A 22027-nucleotide genomic window follows, 5' to 3' on the forward strand; every position below is an offset into this window, starting at 1 on the left:
GAAAACATTTCACAGTTCACACAGCACTTGGCAAAAGACCTTTCATCCTCCTTTCCCAGGGCCTGACTTTATAGCAATTAAGAGACAAAAATAAACTGCATACATCATTGTCTCCATCACTTACACCCATACGTACCTTACACACGTGTACAGATAGTTATTGATAGTGCCTGCATGAAGAACTGCAAATTACATTTATCACGCATCTTTCATCGTGTCACCTGCACTCTCCCCACTAACCCATCTCAGCTGGATTATTTCTAGCATTCCAAACCTCTGAGTAGTTTAGAACAGCTGCTTTTATCGTTTTTTCCTTCTCTTAAGCTACTGCCAAAAAAGGTTTCTTTTCTTTCCCCTGAAACTAGCATTTTCACCCTTGAAGTAAATACTATTTAGTATTCATTGAGTTCAGTGTGTTCCTGTCCCAGGAAAAGCACCATTTGGACAGAAGGCCTTGTACCTACAATACCATCAACATCCAGAACATGGAATCTCTACCAACAAATACAGTAGATTGCAGACCTCTCATTTATGAAAGCCTCACCAATCCAGTGCACTCGAGTCACTGGACTGGATTAAAAATAAAAGTTTACTTCATTTTGAGGGTTATTTCCTTTGTTTTCTATTTTTCAAGCCTTTGCAGTCCTTTGGGGTCATTTTCAAGTTTTTTCTCTACAACAAGGAGAACCAGAGAAACTTCCTATCTTGTTCCAGGAAAATAAAATTAAGACTCTCCTGAAACTGCCTGACACTAGGAGCAAGGTCTTCTCACATACATCAAATGGTGAAAGCCTTGTAGATGGCTGGCAAGCGTACAATAAATATTTGAATCTGAGTCCTGTGGTCTAACAGACCTGGATCTTTAAAACATGACTCCCCCCCCCCCCCCCCCCCCGAAGAAAGCAGTTTATGTTATATTTAGAAATTTCTAGAAAGTATGATCCTATAGCTCTCTTTTGTCTTTTACAGGCCTGGGCAGTTTGATTCATTCCTAAAGATTCTGGATATATTGACAGAAGATACAGGGGAAAAAAACACAAGTATCAACCCATGGAAGTGCTCTGAATTAGAGATATTCTGTAACACAGCATGCTCAGAATACACAGTGGTGTGCAGCCATAAAGATATTTGATAGGAAAAGATCTGGTAAGTAAAGGTTCATTCTGAAGAGATGCCTTAAAAATACAAAAAAGCCCCAAACCCTACCTCCCATTCTTACCACCCAGCCTCATGTAGAAATTAAGATATCAACTGTGTCCTTAACAGATTTTCCCAAAATGTAAAATTTATTCTATAGCAGGGAAGAAAAGCCTTCGAAAACAAAGCTTGTCATCATAAATTATCACATAAATCATATATGTAGAAATACAGAGTTTTGGATGAATTCTCTGCAAGTCTGAATGCTTTGCATTTCAAGTGTGGCTTAAATATCCAGAACACCAAACATCTATGCGTATAATGTATCACTGACTATAAAGAAGCGAACCTCCCCTCCCTGACCCAAGGCAGATGCCAAAAATTGCAAGCAGCCAGCACTGCCAGGATACTACAGCTTCCCTCTCCCCAGCTTTCCTATTCTATGATAAGACCGCCTGAGCTCTGCCCTCAAGAGCCCTGGAGCCCTGCAGGATGAGTTTTTTCCCTTAGCTTTCCCGTAGAAGGGGCCTCCCCATCTTTTGCCCCTGCACTCAGTCCCAGGACTGCAGCCTGCTGGCTGGAAGTTGTGAGAACAGACAGCTTAGGGGCACTGTATGCTCCTGAAACCTGAGCACGCTCCTCGGTGTCATTACTCATCCAGGCAGCTTTTCCTTCCCCAGCCCTGGCGAACTCTCCTCCTTAAATCCTCAAGTGCTTCAAGGGCTGGAGAGCAGCCAGCCACCAGCTGCAGGAGATCTTAAAGAAACCTGGGCCCATTTTTCTAACTTTGGAGAGCAAATTAAAAAAAAAAAAAAAAAGGCAAATTGAGCATATTTAAAAATAGAAGAGGGAAGTCCTCTGTCCCCATCCCCCTCGCCGCATCCTTTACTTTCCTCCTCCACAAATCTTTAGGAAAGAACCAATATTAAAATTCAAGCTGAAGTTTTAAAGCTTTAAGAAACAAATTTTGTGACATCAGGGAACAATCCAGAAGGGACAGCTACCTCTGCCTGAGGTCTCACCTTCAGAACTTCAGCACGGCTCTGTGCAGCACCATGGACCAAGAGGTCCAAGAGTTGGCTCCTCAGTACCAGGGCTCTACTCTGAAACCTTTTAGAGGAAAGGGAATCTGGTTCTCTATGGGGATGGAAGCAGCTCGCTCTTTGCAAGCTGCCAAGTTAAAATATGGTGCATGGCTTGAGTTCCCCGCTCCTGGGAATTATGACAGCCCTACTTACATCAGATATGAGTTGGAAAAAAGCAGAAAAGAAAAAAAGAACAGGGCAAAGAGATCAGTCACTGCAGTCTCCTCAGCTTCCCCTCCAGAGCAGCGTTTTGTTTAAGGAAATGCAAGAGGGTACCTGAGCTTGTCTGCGATAAAGATCACCCTCCTTTCAAGAAGCAGGGAGGCGAAGACCCTGCTCAGGTGCCGCACGCTGAGGGATGTGAACAAGGACTCAAAATCAACATGCTCAAGCCTGGAGTCAAGAGGCCGCCGCAGCTCAATTACCTGTTGGAGAGGAAAAGACCACAGGTCAGCTCTCACCATCCGCTGACACCGAGGAAGCAAGGACCCGACGGATATTTTACAAGCTAACAAGCAGTACTGACTCCGCTGCCAGACACCACACGGCGTTCAGCCCTCCGACACAATCTTCCAAAGACCTCCCACAAGCCCTTCTTCCAGAGGAAGCTGAGGACCATCCAGAGTCCACCCCAATGGGCACAGCATGAGACCATTCACATGTTCACCCCACTGGACTGAGGACAGGGAGCTCTTCATAAGGAGGAAAACTAGTTTGTGTCCAGCTAAGAGTGGGTTCCAGGCTTTCTGACATTCAAGCAACAGAGTGGCACAGAACTGTTCTGATTTTCATTCTTATTTTCACAGATACAATTTACTTATTTTTTTTACTGCAAGAATCTCCATGTCTGATCTACTGACCATAAATTTTTATACCAGTTACAGAAAAGAGTTCCTTGTAGCCTGTGGGCATTTTCCCTTGCTCATATCTATTTAAATAATTCCTGTCACACCATCTTGGCACTTCATACTCCTTATCTTAGACAGATCTTACTAAATTGTTCTTGAAAACTTCCAAAGCCAGACTTTTCATAAACCCCACAATAAAATCTACTCTAGCTCTGAACTACCCTTAACAACACCAAGCCTACAGCTTAACTCTCTCAGTGGCAAATTGCCTCTCCGACTTGTTGTCTTACTCTCAGTATACAATCAGAACAACTGGACGCTTTCTGCTCTGTAGGAAACTTCTTGTCTATTGGAAGGTCATTATCACCTGTCCCTCTTTGCCCTTTGTTTTCCGTATTAAGCAAACCATTCTCTCAAGCCTTGCCTGTGTTTTCTAAACCACTTAGTAAGTGGAACTACTTCTCTGGGGCTTTCTCCTGGTGTTTATTTACGTTTGTTTTGAAAGCGATACTCCGAATGAATCTCCACCAATGCTGGAGAGCAGGAAAATTGCCTTCCTTCATTATTCATCCTTTCACTTTCCTTCACAATGCCAGAGATCATCTTGATAACATCATATTGTTATTTCCACTCATTTTATGAGCCACTACACCACCAGATCATTTCTGAAGTACCGCTGCTCATTCAGTTACTTCCATGTCGTATTAGACTGCTGATTTCTCCTTCACGGCATTTTGCTCTTATCCATGCTGAATTTCAGTCCAAATCTTGAATTTAGTAAGGTCATTTTGAATTTTAATCCCTATCTCTCCGAAGTGCCTGCATCCCATCTCAGTGCTGTCATCTACCAATTGTACAAATGTGGATTTATGCCACCAACGAGATCACTACCGAGCACCACGGATCCTAGAAACAGACAGCCGAACCATTCTCACAGCCTGCCAAGCACACCACTGGGAATCTACTCCTCGAGTGCGGATTTTTAACCAGCTATGCATGTGCTTTGCAGAAATTTAATTTAGCCTGGCCTGTTGAGTTTGGTTAACGAGAATGTCAGCACGTAGTGCTATGCTGAAAGCCTTCCCACATTTCCCTAAAAAGCCTTCCACGTTTTCCTCTCTAGAGTTGGTACTTCAGAGAAGAAAACTACATGAGTTTAACACGACTCTTCACAAATCCAAGCTATTTCTCACTACTTTATGATCCTCTCGATTCATATAAGCTGATTATGTAGTTTGTTCCTACATACTTTGAGCAATCAGAGTTAGGCCGGTCCTGTTACATTCCCTTGTATCCTCCTCACTCTTCCTCTCCTTGAATGCAGACACTAGGCCTTCTCTTTTCTACTCCACTGGGACTTGCTGTTCTCAAAGCTGCTTGCAAAACAGCTGCTTTTGCGAAACAGCAAAAAAGACAACACTGCAGTTGTTTTTCACAGAACTGTATCCCAAATCTCCTCAGCTCCTGATTACCCCAATACTGCCTTCAGCAAACTCTTCCTGCTCTGCCCCGCACCCTCACCCTCTCGTTGTTGCTATTAATAGCATTAAGAGTCTGATTGTAAATAATCTTCCTTCTGAAGGCTAAAACCACATAGAATATGACAGCCTGTCTTCACTCTCTGTACATTAAAGGTTTCCTAATGCTAGAAGAAGAAATCAATCCAGTGTCGGCATTCAGTGTTTCTCTCTGTTTCATCCTTCTAACGTATTCACAGATCCTCCCTTACTAGTCCGGGTTTCCAAGGAAATTGGATTCGCAGTAGTCATGCTCCCACTTGGTGTCCTCCTCCTGCCTTAACTTTTGATTCCCCAGCTGGCCAGGTTCCCATTTCAATGAGCAGGGGTCCCAAGGACGATTAAATTCTGCAGGAAGCAGCCGCCCATGGAGGAGAGGTGCACTGCACCAGCGCGGTGTCCCTGCTGAGAGAGACGGGCAGTGCGGTGCACAGCCAGCACACATCCTGCTTTGCAACAGCTCCCCCGTGCACTGGCACAAAGGCACTGGCAGGGGCACGGAAACTGCTCCGTGCTCAGAGAAGAGGGAGAGCGAGGAAGCAGGTTTCACTAATTCCACTGTTTACAGACACACGTACTTTGTCCTCTACTGGCTGTAACTCATTTTAGCCTTCATTTTTTCTGTTTTGGTCCTTGTGTGACTTACACAGTTTTGACTTCAGCAATATGTATACTGATATTGCTAGATAAAATAGGGCCGGTTGGTTTTGTCTGCTCAAGCAGACTGCTGACCGTCTACACTTGGCATGCTCCCTATTAGAGAAAACCTCCATCAGCTCTGTCTCTTTCCCCTTGCTCACATTCAGGGTACGTCATGCCCAACAGGAAGCATGGCCAAGACCACATTCAATTTGGCTCCCTACTTCTGCCAACAGCCCTTCAACGCAATCCCCCAAAGCTCTGCTCTCTTAAACCCTCCCTCTGTCCTCACATCACGCTGGGGGAGATGCAAAACATACCCTCACCTCCTTGCTGTGAAAACAACGTTTTGAAAGGCTTTGCCCTTATGTGATTTCAGATATTTTTTAACCAGAACTCCCTCTTTTGTCCCACACAAACGGTGATTCTGCATTACAGATGCCAGAGCACATGCAATTAATCCTGAGTTCAGGGAATTAAGCGGGGAGGTCCTTGAGCAGATCCAAGGTCACGTGCTGGGTAGCATGGAGTCTGCCAGTCTGTGGCACCTGGCCTCAGCACCAACGTCCTGCTTCATTCTGCCACGTGGCTAATGTGCCTCCACCTTTACTTTTACCGTGACTTCCTTTTTGATTCTGAGGTCACTGGAGAACTCTCCATGCCATCCCCTCTGCTCCCCTATCTTACTCCTTAGCTTCCTCCCTCGAAACTGCCAGACAATCCGTCCTTCTTGAACACCTCCAGTGCTACGCCACAGTCCCACCTTCCAGTTGTCAGTACTGCACCAGCTGCTGCCCTAACTCTCCCCCTCTCCAGGCTAGTGTTTTTACCTCTGTTCCTGAGCCCGGCAAGAAGTTCTTGACTGTAATTGTCCGGCCCAAGGCTGGGAAAGGTGCCTCCATGACACTCCTCATGAGAGGCTGCACCAAGGCTGGGGAAATGCCCCGTCTCTTCTCAACCTCATCCAAGATCTGAAATGAAACCATGAAACCGCAAAAACGTGTAAAGCAGGAGGAGGGAGGCAACACCAGTAAAAAAGTGCACCAGCATTCTCTCCTTAGCACAACACTGATGTGGAGCCCTGAATCACAAGGAAGAAAGTAACGTGGAACTGAAAGGCTTGCATTTTCTTCAGCACGAGAAACCCAGCTCCAGGGGGGTCAATGGAAGGCTTACACTTTGCAAGCTGCCCATGTTTCTCAGAATCAGGACTCCACCTTTTAATCTCTGAGCGCTTGTGTGCTGGTAGTTCTGCTGAAGGAGCAAGGCAACAGCTGACAATCTATTTTTTCCTTTTAACTGTATTTTTGCTAGGTTCTGGAATTAGCATGCAGTTGCCTTGCCAACACCATTTCAGGCCCTTTCTTCTGCCATCACCTTCCCTTATTTCCATTCTTCCGTTGACTTTATTTTTGGGTCCCTTTTGGCCTACTGCACAAATTCCCTCTCTCTCCCCTCTCACCTTAGAGAAGAGATTGAAGCATCCGAGGCGACTCACAATGCAGTAAACTTCTGGGAGACGCTTCCCTTTCCCACTGGGCTTTCAAGACAAACACAAATACACACACACACACAAACAGCAAGAAAATATCAGAGTTGTAACTACTGCAGAGATAGAGTGACTGGTCTCTTAGTTCTACAGCTCACTAAAACAGGGCAGAAGTGGGTACACCCATGATATGACCCAAACCTTCCTAAGTCAAATGGCCAAGACAGGGTAAACTGCTCTACAGAGACAACTCTGAGCCTACAGGACCAGGTTTAGTCAACTGTTTATTAGCAATGTAAACCTAAGGGAGAGAAACCCTACGTCCAGCTTAGTGGTGAAGCAACAGTCTGTGATCATAACGTTAAGCATTGGTGTAAGGAAAAGGCAAAAGAACCATGTCTGTGCTGGAGGGTGGCATTCAGAGAGGGACCTTAGCACTCACTGAGCAGAGTAGAAGAGAACAAAGCTGTTCTGCTACCACCCCTTTCCACTCTTGAAGAGAAGAGCAGCAGCTTTCTACTTTCCACAACAGGTAGCACTAACAACAACCCCACAGAAGGTTGCACCTCTTCTGCTAGAAGAAAAAGAAGGGGTAATTACCAGCAGCCTCCTACAGTATCCAAAACGCCTGCTTCCATCTTCCCCCGTCAGGACAAATGAGAACGTCTCACTGCAGAAAGAAAAACCAGAATGAAAAGAAACCAGAACGTCACCCACGTACAAAGCCTCTGACATACAGATGAACCCATTAAGCCCCCAATCTTTTTGCATTTCCAATACACCCCTCCCAGGGCTCTGCCCAACCTTCTACCATAACAGCCCTCATATTTAATTAGCTCGATACATAAATCCATCTCTCATGAGCCACAATACAAAGTACAGTACTTACCTGGCAAACTGATGGATGGGGGCCCAGTCCTTTGCATCAGGAAAGCAAAACTGGGGAATAGCTTTCAACTGATCTTCTGCCTCACGCATGAATTTGAACGAGCGTTCAAGCTAGCGGAGAACAGAGAGAAGGAATGTTTCCAATTAGTCATGTGGGGATGGAATGACTTCAAATATTTTTCCTGTGACAAATGAAGAGGTGATGACAGAGGCTAAGCTTCTGCCTGGAAGATATTAAAATTTCTGTGATTCTGGCTCACCTAATCTTTAGATATCTTAAAGCAACTTTGTACCCCCGATTCCACCAAGCCCTGTGTCTGCAACACCTGCCCCTGTGCTCAATTGTGCCTCCAGGCTGGGACACACCTTCCAGCAAGGGACGAGAGTACTGAAGTCTGGGGGAACTCTGGTTACACTGCATTTACAGACGTGCTGTCACATTGGCTCTCTTGTTTCTCTCATTCCCTGTTTTCAGCTAAACTGTTGGTGAAAGCTGTGCCTTCCCTTTAAGAACACATCTTCTCCCAAGTGTCGGTTTTCCTTAAAGAAAAAATAAATGGGGGAGAAAGGAATAGCTACATAAAAGTCATAGCCAAGAGCAGCAAAAGATCTGAATCAGCTGCTCTTTCAACAGTGAGGAATGTCATAACAATTCTCCGGGGGTTGCTGCAGCCCCTCTGTCTTCGGTCTCACTGAACAATGCCACAGCAGAGGGGGTTCTGATACACGCAACTGGCGGAGAAGCTGTGGCTTCTCCTCCAGCAGCGCAATGCACCACGCGCTCTGAGACACAGCAGCCAGAGCTTCCCGACAGGCACCACACCTTCAGTGGGAACTGCTGGGTAACTTCAGGGACGTAGGTGGCTCCAGCCTGCTTCTTGTGCAACGACACCACAACAAAGTACTCGAACAGCTGCCTCTCTTGATACTCGATCAGGTCCCGTTCCAAGGTTTGGTACCGCGGGGTTTGTTTCAGGCGAGATTTCACATGGACCAGGCGCTGGCTGTGAGCTACAAAGAAAAAGATTAGAGTTTGTCACTTTGTCTAGCTCTTTGTAAAGAGCACCGACAGGGCTCTGCAGAGACTTACAGATAAACTCAAACCACCTCACTGTGTTTGTTTTGTCAGTGGCTGAGCAAGAGGCAGGCACCGTTTGTAAGCTGCACTATAAATATTGACAGAGATGGGACATAATCTTGTTAGTATCACCACCCTGAAGAGCTCTGGCAGCACAAGTATTTCATAGATGGCTTTTGCAGCTGAAGACAAGCCAAACTGAGATCCATGCGGGACACAGCAGAACAGATAATATCTGGGCATTCATCCTAGCACTCATTTATGTGCCTTTTGAAGCCAGCACAGTTAGGTGATCGATCACCTTTGCTCAGAGGAGGCTGGGGGTAGCAATCTCCACAGTTTTACAAGACCAGCACGTGGGTCAGCCTAGGGCTCCGCCGGCTGAGTAATGCTGGGGACCCCCAGCTTTGGTAACATGTGCCGGGCTACAGGCCAACAACAAAAAGCAAGAGAAGAGGTGCAAATGAAAAAGGCTGGCTCATGACAGACCTTCCTCTGCCTAAAGCGAATCTCTCAGGACTGTGTTTCTACAAGTTCTCCCAAGACAATAGGAAAACAAGAAAAACTGCCAAGCAAGCCGTAACTGCAACACATATGAGCTGTGGGACAATAAACATTCCAGCATGGAAAGTAATGAAAAGCTGCCTGCTGGGAAGAGACCAGATGAGATTCCCTAAGACCTCCCCCCTGCTTTGTTTTACAGCTGCATCTCAAATTAAATCTCCATGAGTCTCCCTTAGCCCTACTACAAAAGAAAGAGAGAATTAACTACAAGCAGAGGCTACAGCACATTCTCACAAAGTGCTTTTCGCTAATGCGGGTGGTAATGCAACATTTTTGACAGAAACAACAACCGCAGGGATACTGCAGAAACTCCAACTACACAACACATCTGCTTGGAGACAGAGCTTTCTGGGGGATGGTACATACTTCTTGACCTTTTGTCTGGTCAAGTAGTCACGGACTGTTCCAGACAATATAACTTAAAGCAATCTTAAGGTGCTTCTTAAATCAGAGTGACACAATTCCAGGACAGTTAAAGCCTTAGAAAAATGACTTAGACTCCTTTCTCTCATCAGCTATTACACCATTTGCTTTAAGGCTGTAATTCTTCAAAAGCTTCCAGAAGTGGCCTCTGTTTTACCAGGGACTTCAAAAGGAGCTGTGTCACAGTAATGCTGAGTGCTTCTGAAAATCTCACTCAAGCTCTGCATTGTTTATATTCCGTGCAACCTACACAAGATACCAGGATTGTACTGCTGTCATCATGGCAGAGTTTGTCTCTAAACACTTTTCCTTCCCAAGGGTCAGTACTTCTGGCTCTGACATGCAGTCTGATGACTGGTGCCTGATGATTTACTGTGTCTCAGCTCATGTACAGTGACTTGCTAAGCAGCGGTAACTGGCTGGTGTGTTTGGTCTGTTAAGTACAACATACAAAACTGAAAAGTCCCAAATAAAAGATACTTGCTAAATCATCTCCTTTTTCTATTCAAAAATAGGGAAGTCCACAGTTCAACAGGCAGAAAGAAAAATACAGGTTTAGCTAGAGCAAACAGCAAGTGCCAGAGCTCCTGTTCACACTTATCTAGACATGCAGGCCTTTTGCACCCTCAGATCCAGGTATGGATCTGGATATTGTCCAGAGTCCAGTGCTGTTTGATCTGAGGTGACCTCTTATCATCTGAATCATCCCCTCCATTGTAAGTTCCCAGCTGCAGTTAGACATCCTACACAGAAACAAGGTGATGGTGTTGCACATGATTCACTCTGGCAAGTGGGAACAGACAAGAGCTTGAGTCTTCTTGGCCACATCTACACTGTCTTTCTCAGCTACAACTGAACGTGCACTGTATTTCATAACATCATGTTTCAAAGCAATTGTGGATGCAATTCCTGTGCAATCTGGGCGCAAACCCTTTCTATCTCTAGGATAGCCTGAGAACCTGTCAAAAGGCAGGCAGGGGAAGCGATTTTCAGCTTGATCTTGCTAACACAGCAGTACAGACCAAAGATTTCCAGATTTTCCAGTAGTTCTTATGTTGGAAGTACAACCAAACATGAGAGGGAACTCAGGCTGAGGTGTCTGTTCTAAAAAACTGGAAGAGGGTAAGCATGAGCACTCCTAAGCACAATATGCTGTGGTGAACACAGAGTGGAAACTGCTGCTTTTAACTCTTTTCAGCTTGAGAACTGACCTGCTACCCCGATCAGGTGTGAATGTCAACCAGGAAACTGGATTGTGAAGGAGTTTCAGTTTTGTATTCCAACTTCATCAGGATTTTTAATTCACCATATAAATTCTCAAGAGATTGTAACGCCACCAGCATGTCACAAGGGTGACATCCAATTACCCATACAAGAAGTTTTGAGAAGAGAATTAAGGAGACCAGTATACCCTATATCAGCTCTACTGGAGCAAAACAAAGAATGCGGCACTTTATCTCAACTCAGCCAATGCAGAAGAGTTTAGTTAGCAATAAATCATACAGTGCAATTCCATTTCCCTAGCTAGCCAGTATGGCTGGTGGGTTTTCTCCCTTAATAAATGAGTAGTGGGGTTAGTGAACACCCTGTCCCACTGCAACACTGCCTCTGTCAGCCTGTTCACACATTTATGACTGTGCACTCAGAAAAACCTCGTTTTATTTCCACACCATACAAGCCGTGGAAAGCTCCTATGAAAGGTAGTGCAAAGAGCTTTGATGGGAATTGGAGCAGATGTTTGTTTTGGATTCCTAAAGTCCTCTGCTCCTGGATTTTCTTCTGCAGTTTCCAGATCTTTGTCTTCTCACTGTGTTTTGAGTGGAAACAAGCTCTTACTCCAAAGGCAAAACACAGAGGAGAGAACTTGACCCAGGAACTCAAAGAAGAGTTTATCAGGAGCTATTTGCTCTCTTCACACATTTGCCTTACCTTTCAGTTTCTCTTCAGTATCACTGTCTGATTCACTGTTTTCATCTGTAACTAGAAAATAAGAAAGGGGAAGATGAAGTAAGTAAAGCCTATTTATAACTGCATTTCTTGTCGCTGACATGAGAAAGCCAGGCCTAACAATTTCAGAGAGAAGACAATACAGATCTCAAGGGCCTCGTATGTTTCAAGGATGCATACACCCACAGACATTTAACTTACCAACCTCAGTATTTTCCCACTCATTCAGGGAACCCAAAAAAATGCAACAAAATCAATTTTGCACAGCCCTAAGTTGCATAAAGAATAAAATGACAGAGCAGTATTTCATCCACATCTGTAAAAGCACAACACGAAAGCAAAATACTGATTCATATGCAGTAGTCAAGGGGTAAAAACAAACAAACAAAAAGTAGGACAAGGGGCAAAAACAAACAAAAATCCCTACAACTGCTGGAATGAATCAGACTCAGGACCTATATTGTCCGATAGCCTGTTTTTGTCGATGCCTCAGATGCTTCAGAGAGGAGTATAAAAAATGGAGATGGTTCATATAAACACACCCACCCACCTGTTTTATGTATAAAACAGGACAAGCAGTAACAAGTATGTGTGGGAAACAAACAGAGCTGGAGGCCACCTTTCACTGGAAACTGGGGTGTTTTAGAAAAAAACTACTATGTTGGAAAGACGTAATTTAAAGTTTTGCATAGATTAGATACTTATAAACAATTGCTTTGAAGTACCTGAACACTTTTGGTAAGCTGTTGATTGGCAGTGAGAAGCTGAAAGTCTTAATCTTGAGATGATGGAGATGGTCCTACAGTCAATAGTCTAAAAATCCTGATTCCCAACTGAGGCTATTTATTTATTGGGATGTTGAAGAAAACAGGACTGTTTCAAAACTCTGCTATCTTCTGTTGGACAGTTCATTACAGTAACACATTCCCACAGAATATTTAGATCTCAACAAATCAGATTCTTTGGACAGAACATTCTTCTCAAAAGCTTCTAGCCAGTTCCAGAAATAAACATCAAAAAGTGGAGGCATTTTTGGTGCGACCTATGAGGTTATCATATAAAGTCATGAAATGAAAATGAAGAGAGAAAAACAAAAAAAGTGCCTTGTCATGAAAGGCCCTTGGGCAGTGGAACAACCTTTATCTTTCCAAAAGAAGAGGTGGAAGCCCCAACTCAGTCTCACACTGGACTGGAAGAAGCACTGAAAAACATCACATGAACGACCAAGTCAGCCTAAAATCTAGGTCTTCAAAAAGTCTTAGACGTACGATGATTCAAAGTTCCTTTACCTTTCCCTGAATTGCTCTCTGTAGACTGCGATAGTCTCTTGACACGTTTCTTTCCCCTCCGTGCCTCATAAATGGCATTGATTTTCAACACAAGCTGCTCAGCAAACACACAAACAAAAAAAAAAAAGGTTATTTTCCTCGCCAGGCAAGAAAGAAGGTTAGAATTTCATGAAAAGAGCTCTGTTTCCCAATCCTGGCTATACTGAAACACTTCACCTGATGGTCTAGATACCTGTGTTACCAGTGGCCATGCTCACTCTGGCACAGATGCAGCACAGTCGTGCTGGCATGGCAGGAGCCCAAGGTAACAAGCCCCGATGAAAGGCCAGGCCTTAATGTGCTTCCACACTCTGTGGCTGTACGAGCTTGCTGGCACCCACCTGGGCCTCTCCTTACCATGGTCAACTCTCCAGGGAGCACCAGAGGGTAACCCTTGGGAACCTGCCTTGTTCTGCAGGCTTGAAAGCAGAAAACTGGCTGGAGGATGAGAGAAACCTTTAACATCTTTATGCCCTTAACATATGCACTGGAACGTGCTTGCGAAACCTCCATACCAGGCATGGGGAAACACAGGACACAGGGAAGGCTAAAGAATTTGAGATGGGTGGGGGGCAAAAACACTTTAGTATTTTATATTAGTGGTTTGGCTTTGCAAATCCTTTAATACCTGGTCTCCCAGCTGACCAGGAGAAAGGACATTTCAGTGTCAGGCACAGCTGGGCTTAGCAGCTCACCCAGTGCCTCTGGGCTCCCTATTCCTTCCCGAAGGGTGAGGAGTTGTGAAGGACCATGCCAGGCTTCCCCAAGCCTCCTCAAGCTGAGCTGCCTCCTTGTCAAGGTCCCAGGCAGAGACAGCAGGATACAGCCACAGCATTCAGATTTATTCCAGAAAGCTTGGGACCCCTGCACACATGTTCTGAGAGATCATGGTAAGACCGGCAGTGTGGACAAGGTGTCAGGTGATCCACCACTTGGTCACGGGATCAATCCAATTTTTTTTAAATAAGAGGTGGGATGCTCTGATGTGGAAGTGTAGCTTCCATCCAGCTCCCCAGCTCAAGTCTCAGGTCAACCTTGCCACTGATACAGTGAATTTCTGTTCTGAGCTTGCTCTGCAATACTGCTCAGGGGCACTGCCCAGTAAATACGTACTCATAACCTTCCCTTGAGCTGACACAAATGTTTGTGTGAAAACACTGACAGAGCTCAAGCACATGCACAGAGGTGTAGAAATAATGAGAAAGAAAACCCGAAACATTTGTAGTCTTTGGCTCCTTCCTGGAGAGCTGAGGTATACAGAGAGGGCATTCAAAAACCATATATGCAAATATGAACACAGATCTGGCAACCAAGAAATAAAGAGGATAAACAAACACATCCCTTTTTCCCCAAATGAAAACTGTGGGTTCAGAAAAAAATCACCACAGACGGGCCCTGGTAGTCTCTGCTTGTCCTGCAAAGACTGGGACAAGCAACTTTGTTTTTATAACTGTGTTTTTGAAATGTTCAATAGATAGCCTGCTGCCAAACCTCCTTTGGACTGAATACACTTCCTGCTAGATCTGAAAGAAAACAGGATTAAAACAGAGTCATGCTGTATCAAAATACAAGGTAGAAGATGTCGCTCTAGAAAATGCCCTTCACTAATGACAACACTTCTTGTCACTCAAATGTCATTTTTTTCATTATTCACTCACAACCACACCTTACATTGGATTAGAAACAGCCAATGCATGCATGAGAGCTAATGAAGAACAACAGGTTGCCAGGAGGGAGCAGCAAGATGACACATTTCTGACTGTCCCACCTTTCAAGCAAAGGAGGAACTAAGATGCGCTCTTTTTTTTTTTTTTCCAGAGACATTCCTTGCTTTTTCCCCCCCCAACAAGCATCAGCTTTTATCCAAAAATGAAACTGCATTTTTTCTTTCTTTTTTTTTTTTAATCTCTCCTGACAATCATGATATCTCAGATGGAAAAACTTGCAGAGATGTTTGTACACCTTCCCCTCCAGGCACAAAGGGAGTTAAACATAAGCCAGGTCAAGTGCCAGAACAAGGGTTATACTGCAGAGATGCTGCATTGGAAACCGTAGAAAATATTCTCTCATACTGAAAACATACTTCCATTCCTGCCTGGAAGAAGCTAAGCAAAAAAGAGAAAAGCCAAGATTTACCTTGGGAATCTTCCTTCTCCTCTTGCCATTCTGAGGGTCTCCCAAGGAGAAGAAGGTGTCGTCTGGACTGCTGGGGGTTGAGGGAGGGCTGATTTTGGATGGCGACCCAGTTCCATCGCGGCTCAGTTTCCGTATGTCTGGCAGTTTGAAACTCCGCCGCTCTGAGTTTTGTCGGAAAAAAATGGGCTTGGAAAGCAACTGAAAATGGAGGAGAAGGAACAAGTGAAGACAGCACCTCAAATGTACCTTTGCTTCATTGCTAACACTGTCATGGCAGTAGAGCCAGTGGGGAATCCACACCACTCAGCTGGCAAAGCAGGCTAACTTCTGAGAAGGCTCACATATTCCTGCACACACAAGGAACGTGTCCAGCCGCCAGGATAGGCCAGAACTATTTTGACCAGCAATTTAACCAGCCCACACTCATTTCGGAACATAACACAAACCCAGGGTTTGGTCAAGAAGCCTTACTCCAGTTTGAAAATACTCCCAGGACTTGTGCAATCCAGAGGCTGGGCCTGTAAACAGGACAAGACTAACCAACCAGCCAGCCACAAACATTTGGGATAAGGAGCAGATGGCCAGGAGGAACAGAGAAGCAGTGAGGCCAGATGAAAAGCATGGTCAGTATTCTGTCTCTGACAGAGGCAAGAATTAAATATTTCAGAGGAGGGTACAAGAAAATTGTCACGATAGACAATTATGGAGACTGGTTTCCTCCTAAGCAAGTTCAGTGGGAGCACACCAGGAGATATTTAAGTACCAAAAAAAAAAAAAGTTCTTAAAATCTCTGACCAAGGACAGCAGCAGAGAAGCAGAGAGCTCAGCTCTACGTAAAGGAGGGCAAACCACTTCTCACCACAAAGGTGCTCAGTAAGAACTTTTTTTTGTTTTCTCTGACAATTTCCCAGCAGTTACGATACGGTTAAGCTGCCCCTTTTCTGGGCACTGAGTATGCGCTCTCAAATGCTATCTCTACAGGGCACTAGGAACTGCAGGTGGGAGGTATCCAAGCTAATTCTGAACAAGTCACGCCAGTGCTGTAGCTGAGGTAGCACAATGGTCTGCCTACATCAGACATACCCAAAGAGGCATTAACCAGACTGATGCATCCATTCAGGCTAGCTCAGGTGCTGCTGGATGGCTTGGCAGAAGATGCACAACTCACAAAAATGCTTACCACCTACAGAGAAGTCGCACATTGAAACGAATCTTGGAAGAGTCTTCACGTTGAAGAATCTCATCCTGCACTAGTGATATAAGCCACTGCTGGAAGTCCGTCCCGACCCCAGCCTGGGCAGGCTCTCCAGTGTGATTCACACTGCCGTTGCAGACCAGTCAGCTGCCAAGAGAGCTGCAGAACTGCTCTGACTGAAGCAGATCACAGCTTTGGGATGTCAAAGCACCATAGCGTAACATAATGGCTCCTCTTCAACTCTCCACTAACTGTCCTGCTGGGAACTGTATCTAGGGTGAAAAATGTTTCTGTGTAACGCTGCAGTGCCACTTACACAGTATGATGCCAAGCGACTGAAAAGCTGTCTGAGCAAAATCAGCTTAATCCCAACACTCCCATACCGACTTACACTGCTCTAGAGCTCACTAGTAACAAGAATGGATTCAGAACTGCAGGACAATTTTCTCTTTGAAGCGCTGAATTATTTGGAAAAACCTCAGTTGCTGATTAAGCTGGTTGGAAAAGAGCAACACATCAAGAAATGCATGTCAGACTTCTGAAAATGTTGGCTAACAACTCTAATAATAGCTGCAGCTTGGAGAGCATGGGAAAACCCTTCGGTCAGGAAAGCCATGTTTAGATCCCTACTACCTGCTCTGCCAAGATGATTTGTGCTCTAACATTGCCCCTGCGGCTCCAGGCTTGGACTATCTAAAATAGAGAACAGGAACCGGCTGAAACGGCTCAGGAAACTGAGAGCAGGACTGGCCTCAGTGAGCTCGGAGCAAGATGTGCTTCACCTCTTCTCTTGGTTTCACTGCCAAGGAGGAAAATGGAACAAATCTGTAAGCTGTCCTGCTGGTGGGGACATCCTTTTTGGACAGGCTCCCTGAACAGGGGAGTGGCATTACATTAGTTAGCAAAAGAGGCATCCTAAGGCAGTGGTCTGCAAATGCATCTTGGCATCAGCACAGACAGACTGCCTACAGCCCACAGACACTAAGCCAAGACAACTGCAGGGCTTGATTACCCAAGCACTTAAATGCCCTCTTTGAAGAAGGGGAAGAGGAGCTTTCCTGCCCTCATTGTTCGGTATCTGGAAGAAATTTAGCACTCTGCTTTTGTCCCAGTACAGGTATGGGGCCAAGACACAGCAGCTAGTTTTCACTCAGCTCTGCCAGTGCAGCCCCTCTGCCAGTGCTCTAGGCCGTTCACAAGAAGTGTACTGGGATTTTTCTGTGCATTCAGAGCTAATTCCTAAATCCAAACCACCTCATGTCACGAGCACACCCATTTCTGGATTCCCGTTTTGTATCTGTTGCTGTCACTAATGTACTCCTCACATACATGAACATGCTAAAATCCAAAAGCTGCTCTTTTCTTGCTACACATTTGTTGCAGAAATTGCTCAGAGGACAGGGCCACGGTACAGTTTTGCTGAGGATACATCTGCATAAAAAATGGATTGAGAAGAGGATTTCTTCCCATTTGTTTGTCACACCAGTCTTGTATTGCAGCTGCATAAAATCCCAGTGTAACGTCACATAATTTAGCCCCTTTCAATCCAATTGCTCCTTGCTGCACAGCAGATGCAAAGTACCAGGGGAAGGCAGCTCTGGTGTGAAAAAGAATGCAAGCCAAGAAACCATTTGTAGAAGGGAATACTGTTTTTACCTTGCTAAAGGGCAATACATCCTCTTCTATCACACCACACTCTGACCAGTGGTAAAGACAGAAAGGAAAAAAATCCTAATGGTATCCAAGTCAGTGGCGAAAAAAAACACCTAATAATATCAAAGTCAGTTGCAAAACTCCACTGCTCCACACAGGACCCAAAGACCTCTGGAGCAGGAGAGGTGGCCACTTGAATCGAAGTACCTTAGTGGGAGTCCCAGGTACTGAAGAGGTGGGGGATGCTGGGAAGGTCAGGACGCATTTCTTCCCCAAACAGCGGCTGTTGGTCTCAATGTCTTCATAAGGGTTTTCCTTTGATGGTGGATCTGCAGCAAAAAGCCACAAACAAGAGACTGTAAGTGCAGAAAATCCTTGAGGTTTGCCATAAAAATCTGTTTGGGGATCTGCTGGCCTTCTCCCACCTCCCACATCAGACATAAAGACCTGTTCTCAAGCATTCCTGCAATTGCTTCATTCTCTCCATAGCCCTTGAAGTCCAGCTGCTCACTGGCCAGTGTCCAAACCTTGACACTGATGTATGCAGCCATAGAAACATATCACAGAAACTACAGATGGAAAAGACACAGCAAGTCCTCGAGCTCACTTCCTTGTCTTCAGAGGAGCTGTGAGGTTCTCATGCACAGTGGTCCGTAATTGTATTTCCTTCTTTGCAGACTTCTGCTTAGAGTTATTTCTGAACGAAACTGTGAGCTAAAGGCTAGCATAGGGGTTCTCTATCCTCTATTTAACCCCATGTTTAGGGCAACGTCTGGTCATCGTTTAAGTGGAGTCAACACTGCTCTTGGGCTGACCCTGCAGAGAAATCTAATTCATTCTCTGAGCACGGATCTCTGTGACACAGAACAGGCTTTCAAACACACCTACCACTCATGAATGCCTCAGTTCCCCCATGTCCCACTTTAGAAAGAGGGAATGATTCGCTTTACTTAACCTAGACCATGCAAACTCAGGGTGCTTCCTGCCTGAAGAGAAAGAGTGAGGGAAGAAAAAAAGGAACATCTCTGAAAAAAGATTCAGCCCATTCTTACATGAGATCCCCTCAAAAAAATAAGGCTTCAATGACTACCCAGGGGTGTCCCTTTCATCCCACTGACTCTGGAAATGAGGTCCATGAGTAGTCTGAGTTTTAAACACCCAAAATTATGTATAATGAACTTCTTACATCCCATTCTTCAGCAGTGCTGGAAAATGCTAACATAAGTGTCTTCAGAGAAAAGTACCCAACTCTGGAAAGGCAGGTTGCAGTAACTTCAACCAAGCATCTTAAAAATCAGTGACAAAGTCTCAGCCCAAGCACCTTCATGGGCATGCAACTTGTTATGAGACTTCTCTCTTCATCGCCACCCTTTCATGCCATCCCAACGGACAGCTGCGACTCAAAACAACTGCCTTTCTCCTATGCTCATGTAACGCCTGGCTGGGAGCTAAGACTGGATGCCAGTGAGGCTGCAGGCCTCTAGAAGCAAGGAGTGTGGATGGCTTTAGGATCCATCCACCCTGACCTGCTCCGACCTCACCGCCCTGCTGGGGAGGGGAACACAGACCAAGTCTTCAAAGACAGAATCCCAATTCTCTTCCAACACTGACTTCTATCCATTGCTTAGAGATATTCACCACTGCAGTGGTGGACCTGAATTCACCAGGAAGGAAAAGGTATGCCTGTGTGACACTGGCAAAGCAAGTCTGCACAAACATTTTGTCAGGAACCATGCTCCAGTCCCTGAAAGTGGCTCCACCTTCTAATGCCAATTACATATTTCAGAATTAAATTTCAGCTGTCATATACTGGGTAGACTGAAGAAGGAAGAAGGAAGTTAGGTTCTGTTGCACACCCCATACTCAAACTGCTCAGCAGCATGTCCAAATAGTGTAAAAGAAAGAAAAAAACATATTTTCCCTCTTTTTGACACACAAACCTTGACATCCATCTGCCCATTACAATTTCCAATATTCCAGGTAAGCAATAGCTAACAGGTAAAATGATGGTGGTACATGAAGGGAATCTGTGTGACTTGCTGGGAAAGGCAACAGTTCTCTCACCAGCAGTTGAACCCTCTCCAAGTCATGCAATGCACGTGGGGTGTACGTGTGTGCTTGCATGCCCTGATGGACACACGACTATCTGTGGGTCAGCTCTAGTGTCCTACAGCTGAGGTCCCTGTTACCCCTCCATTGCTGTAGTTTACACATGTTTCTTTTTATTTTGTGGACTATAATTGCCTGCGGTCTTGTGAAAAATAAAACTGTGGCTTTTTTGGAGTTATCCCTGTCTATCCCTTTTCCCAAGCTCCCATGGAAACACCATCAGGACTGCAGGAACCAATTAAACATCACTGACTCCAGGCAAAGCCTAAACATGCAGCAAGAAAAACAAACAAACAAGCATGCTCCATTAGCTGAGGATTAGCCACTACTTTGTTTTCTTCTAATCTTTGAAACAAAAGCTGGAGGGGAGAGAAATTTCAGGCTGGTCTTTGAGTTCTGTGCAAGCGTGGGACACACGGGTGTGCTTGTGTTTGGACGGATGGATTTGCTTATAAAGCCAACCTGTAACACTATCCCTGTTATTCCAGTTGACAAGGTGACATTTACTCAGAGATTCCTGAGACCTCCCACCACGCCCCAAAACACACAAACACAAAAACCCCACCAGCTGTTCAGGCATTTCCCATCTCTTTCACCACCCCAAGTAAAGAAGGAAAAGGCAGACACGGGCCCGCAGCTCCACATGAGAATTCGACAGCTTCAAAAATGTCAAAAAAGGACAGGATGGCATCACCTTTTCTGTAACCAGTCCCAAAAGAATACCATTCTTTTCAGAGAAAAAAAAAAGATTTGATTTCTTTCTAATCAAATATGATGAGATTTTATTCATATCAAAACAATAATGCCCTCACTGCTCCTAAAAAGTGCAGCTGCCTCCCACACTGAATAACGCAGACCACTTTTGTAGGTAGCAGCTGTGTGTAAGAGCTGCTGCAGCCACTCTTTTCCTATTCCACTAAACTCAGCCTTACCCAACACCAGCCTACAGCTACTAAAACTTATTAAGGCTTGTTCAAGAGGGATGCTTCTATTCTACGTTCCACAAAAGCCCATCTAACTGACTGTATTAAAAAACACCACATAAATTGAGAATGTTGCAGGAAATAATCTTAAAAACGGCTCTGATCTGCCATCAAAGTTATAGAATGAAATACAACCCAGTTTCAAGGACTGTGGGACCTCAGGGTTTTTTTATTTAATTGATTAGCACCTGGAGCCATACTGTGAGCTTATTTCTGAACCGTGGAATTCCCTTCAAGGCTGGTTTCAGTACGTTCGCTTTATCTCAGCGGTGACAAGCTCACAACAATGGAGGTAGCAGAGCTGTGAGAGTTAGTCCACAGGACAAAAGGAAGACAGAGGACAGATGCCAGCAAAAAATAAAAGCTCATTCCCACATGCTTCAGGTTCATCTTTGAAGCCGATGAATTTTGGAATATTTTGTCCATTTTTTTATTACTTGCCAATAATCTGTGTAAACTACGTCCTGGCTTGCATTTGGATAATAAACATCCTTCACTCAGCACCTCTGCTGAGTGCTTGTTGACCACAAGTCGTCTGAGCTATTCAGTGCTTGCAGTCAAACCCCTCCCTCGCCCAGAGCTCCTACCCAGTATGTCTTCATAGACGTTCTCCTCAGATAAAGTGCGTGTGAGGGCCAGCTTGGTCTGCGCGTACCAGTCCACCCTGCCGTTCTCAGATGATGACTGCAGCAAGTCTTCAAACTCATAGGACTTCCTGCACCGTTGATGGGAGGGGAAAGGAACAAAAGAGGAGAGTGATACAGCTAAACAGCTTTTACAACCACGTCGCAGCACTTCGTAATTCGCTTCACCACCGCACAACATACCCGCCAAAATGAGTTACCGAGAAGAGAACACTGCACAGTCCCATTCCACGTAGAGAATGAAACACAGATCTGTTATGTTTACCAGCCACATGACTGAAGGCATTTCAGGGATGCCACAGATTATCTGGGTTGTCATGGCAATAGCACGCTGCGAAGATGTGAGCGTGAGGTGGCGCATCCT

At 45.0% G+C, this 22027-nt stretch overlaps 1 protein-coding gene across 2 annotated transcripts in view; it reads right to left on the reverse strand.

Annotated features, from left to right (window-relative positions):
• DENND2A (DENN domain containing 2A) overlaps nucleotides 1-22027 on the reverse strand; it is a 58450-nt gene that overhangs the window by 10412 nt on the left and 26011 nt on the right. For both annotated transcript variants that reach the window (XM_080571173.1, XM_080571174.1), the window contains exons 4-14: nucleotides 21607-21734; nucleotides 18135-18256; nucleotides 15080-15277; nucleotides 12905-12998; nucleotides 11598-11648; nucleotides 8427-8614; nucleotides 7605-7714; nucleotides 7316-7385; nucleotides 6689-6766; nucleotides 6057-6197; nucleotides 2499-2647 (exon numbers count right to left, since the gene is read on the reverse strand). In XM_080571173.1, the coding sequence (XP_080427299.1) occupies nucleotides 2499-2647; nucleotides 6057-6197; nucleotides 6689-6766; nucleotides 7316-7385; nucleotides 7605-7714; nucleotides 8427-8614; nucleotides 11598-11648; nucleotides 12905-12998; nucleotides 15080-15277; nucleotides 18135-18256; nucleotides 21607-21734 (1329 nt within the window). The remainder of the gene's footprint in view (nucleotides 1-2498; nucleotides 2648-6056; nucleotides 6198-6688; nucleotides 6767-7315; nucleotides 7386-7604; nucleotides 7715-8426; nucleotides 8615-11597; nucleotides 11649-12904; nucleotides 12999-15079; nucleotides 15278-18134; nucleotides 18257-21606; nucleotides 21735-22027) is intronic.

This window comes from Anser brachyrhynchus (assembly GCF_964034855.1).
Source record: "Anser brachyrhynchus genome assembly, chromosome: 1".
NCBI lineage: Eukaryota > Metazoa > Chordata > Aves > Anseriformes > Anatidae > Anser > Anser brachyrhynchus.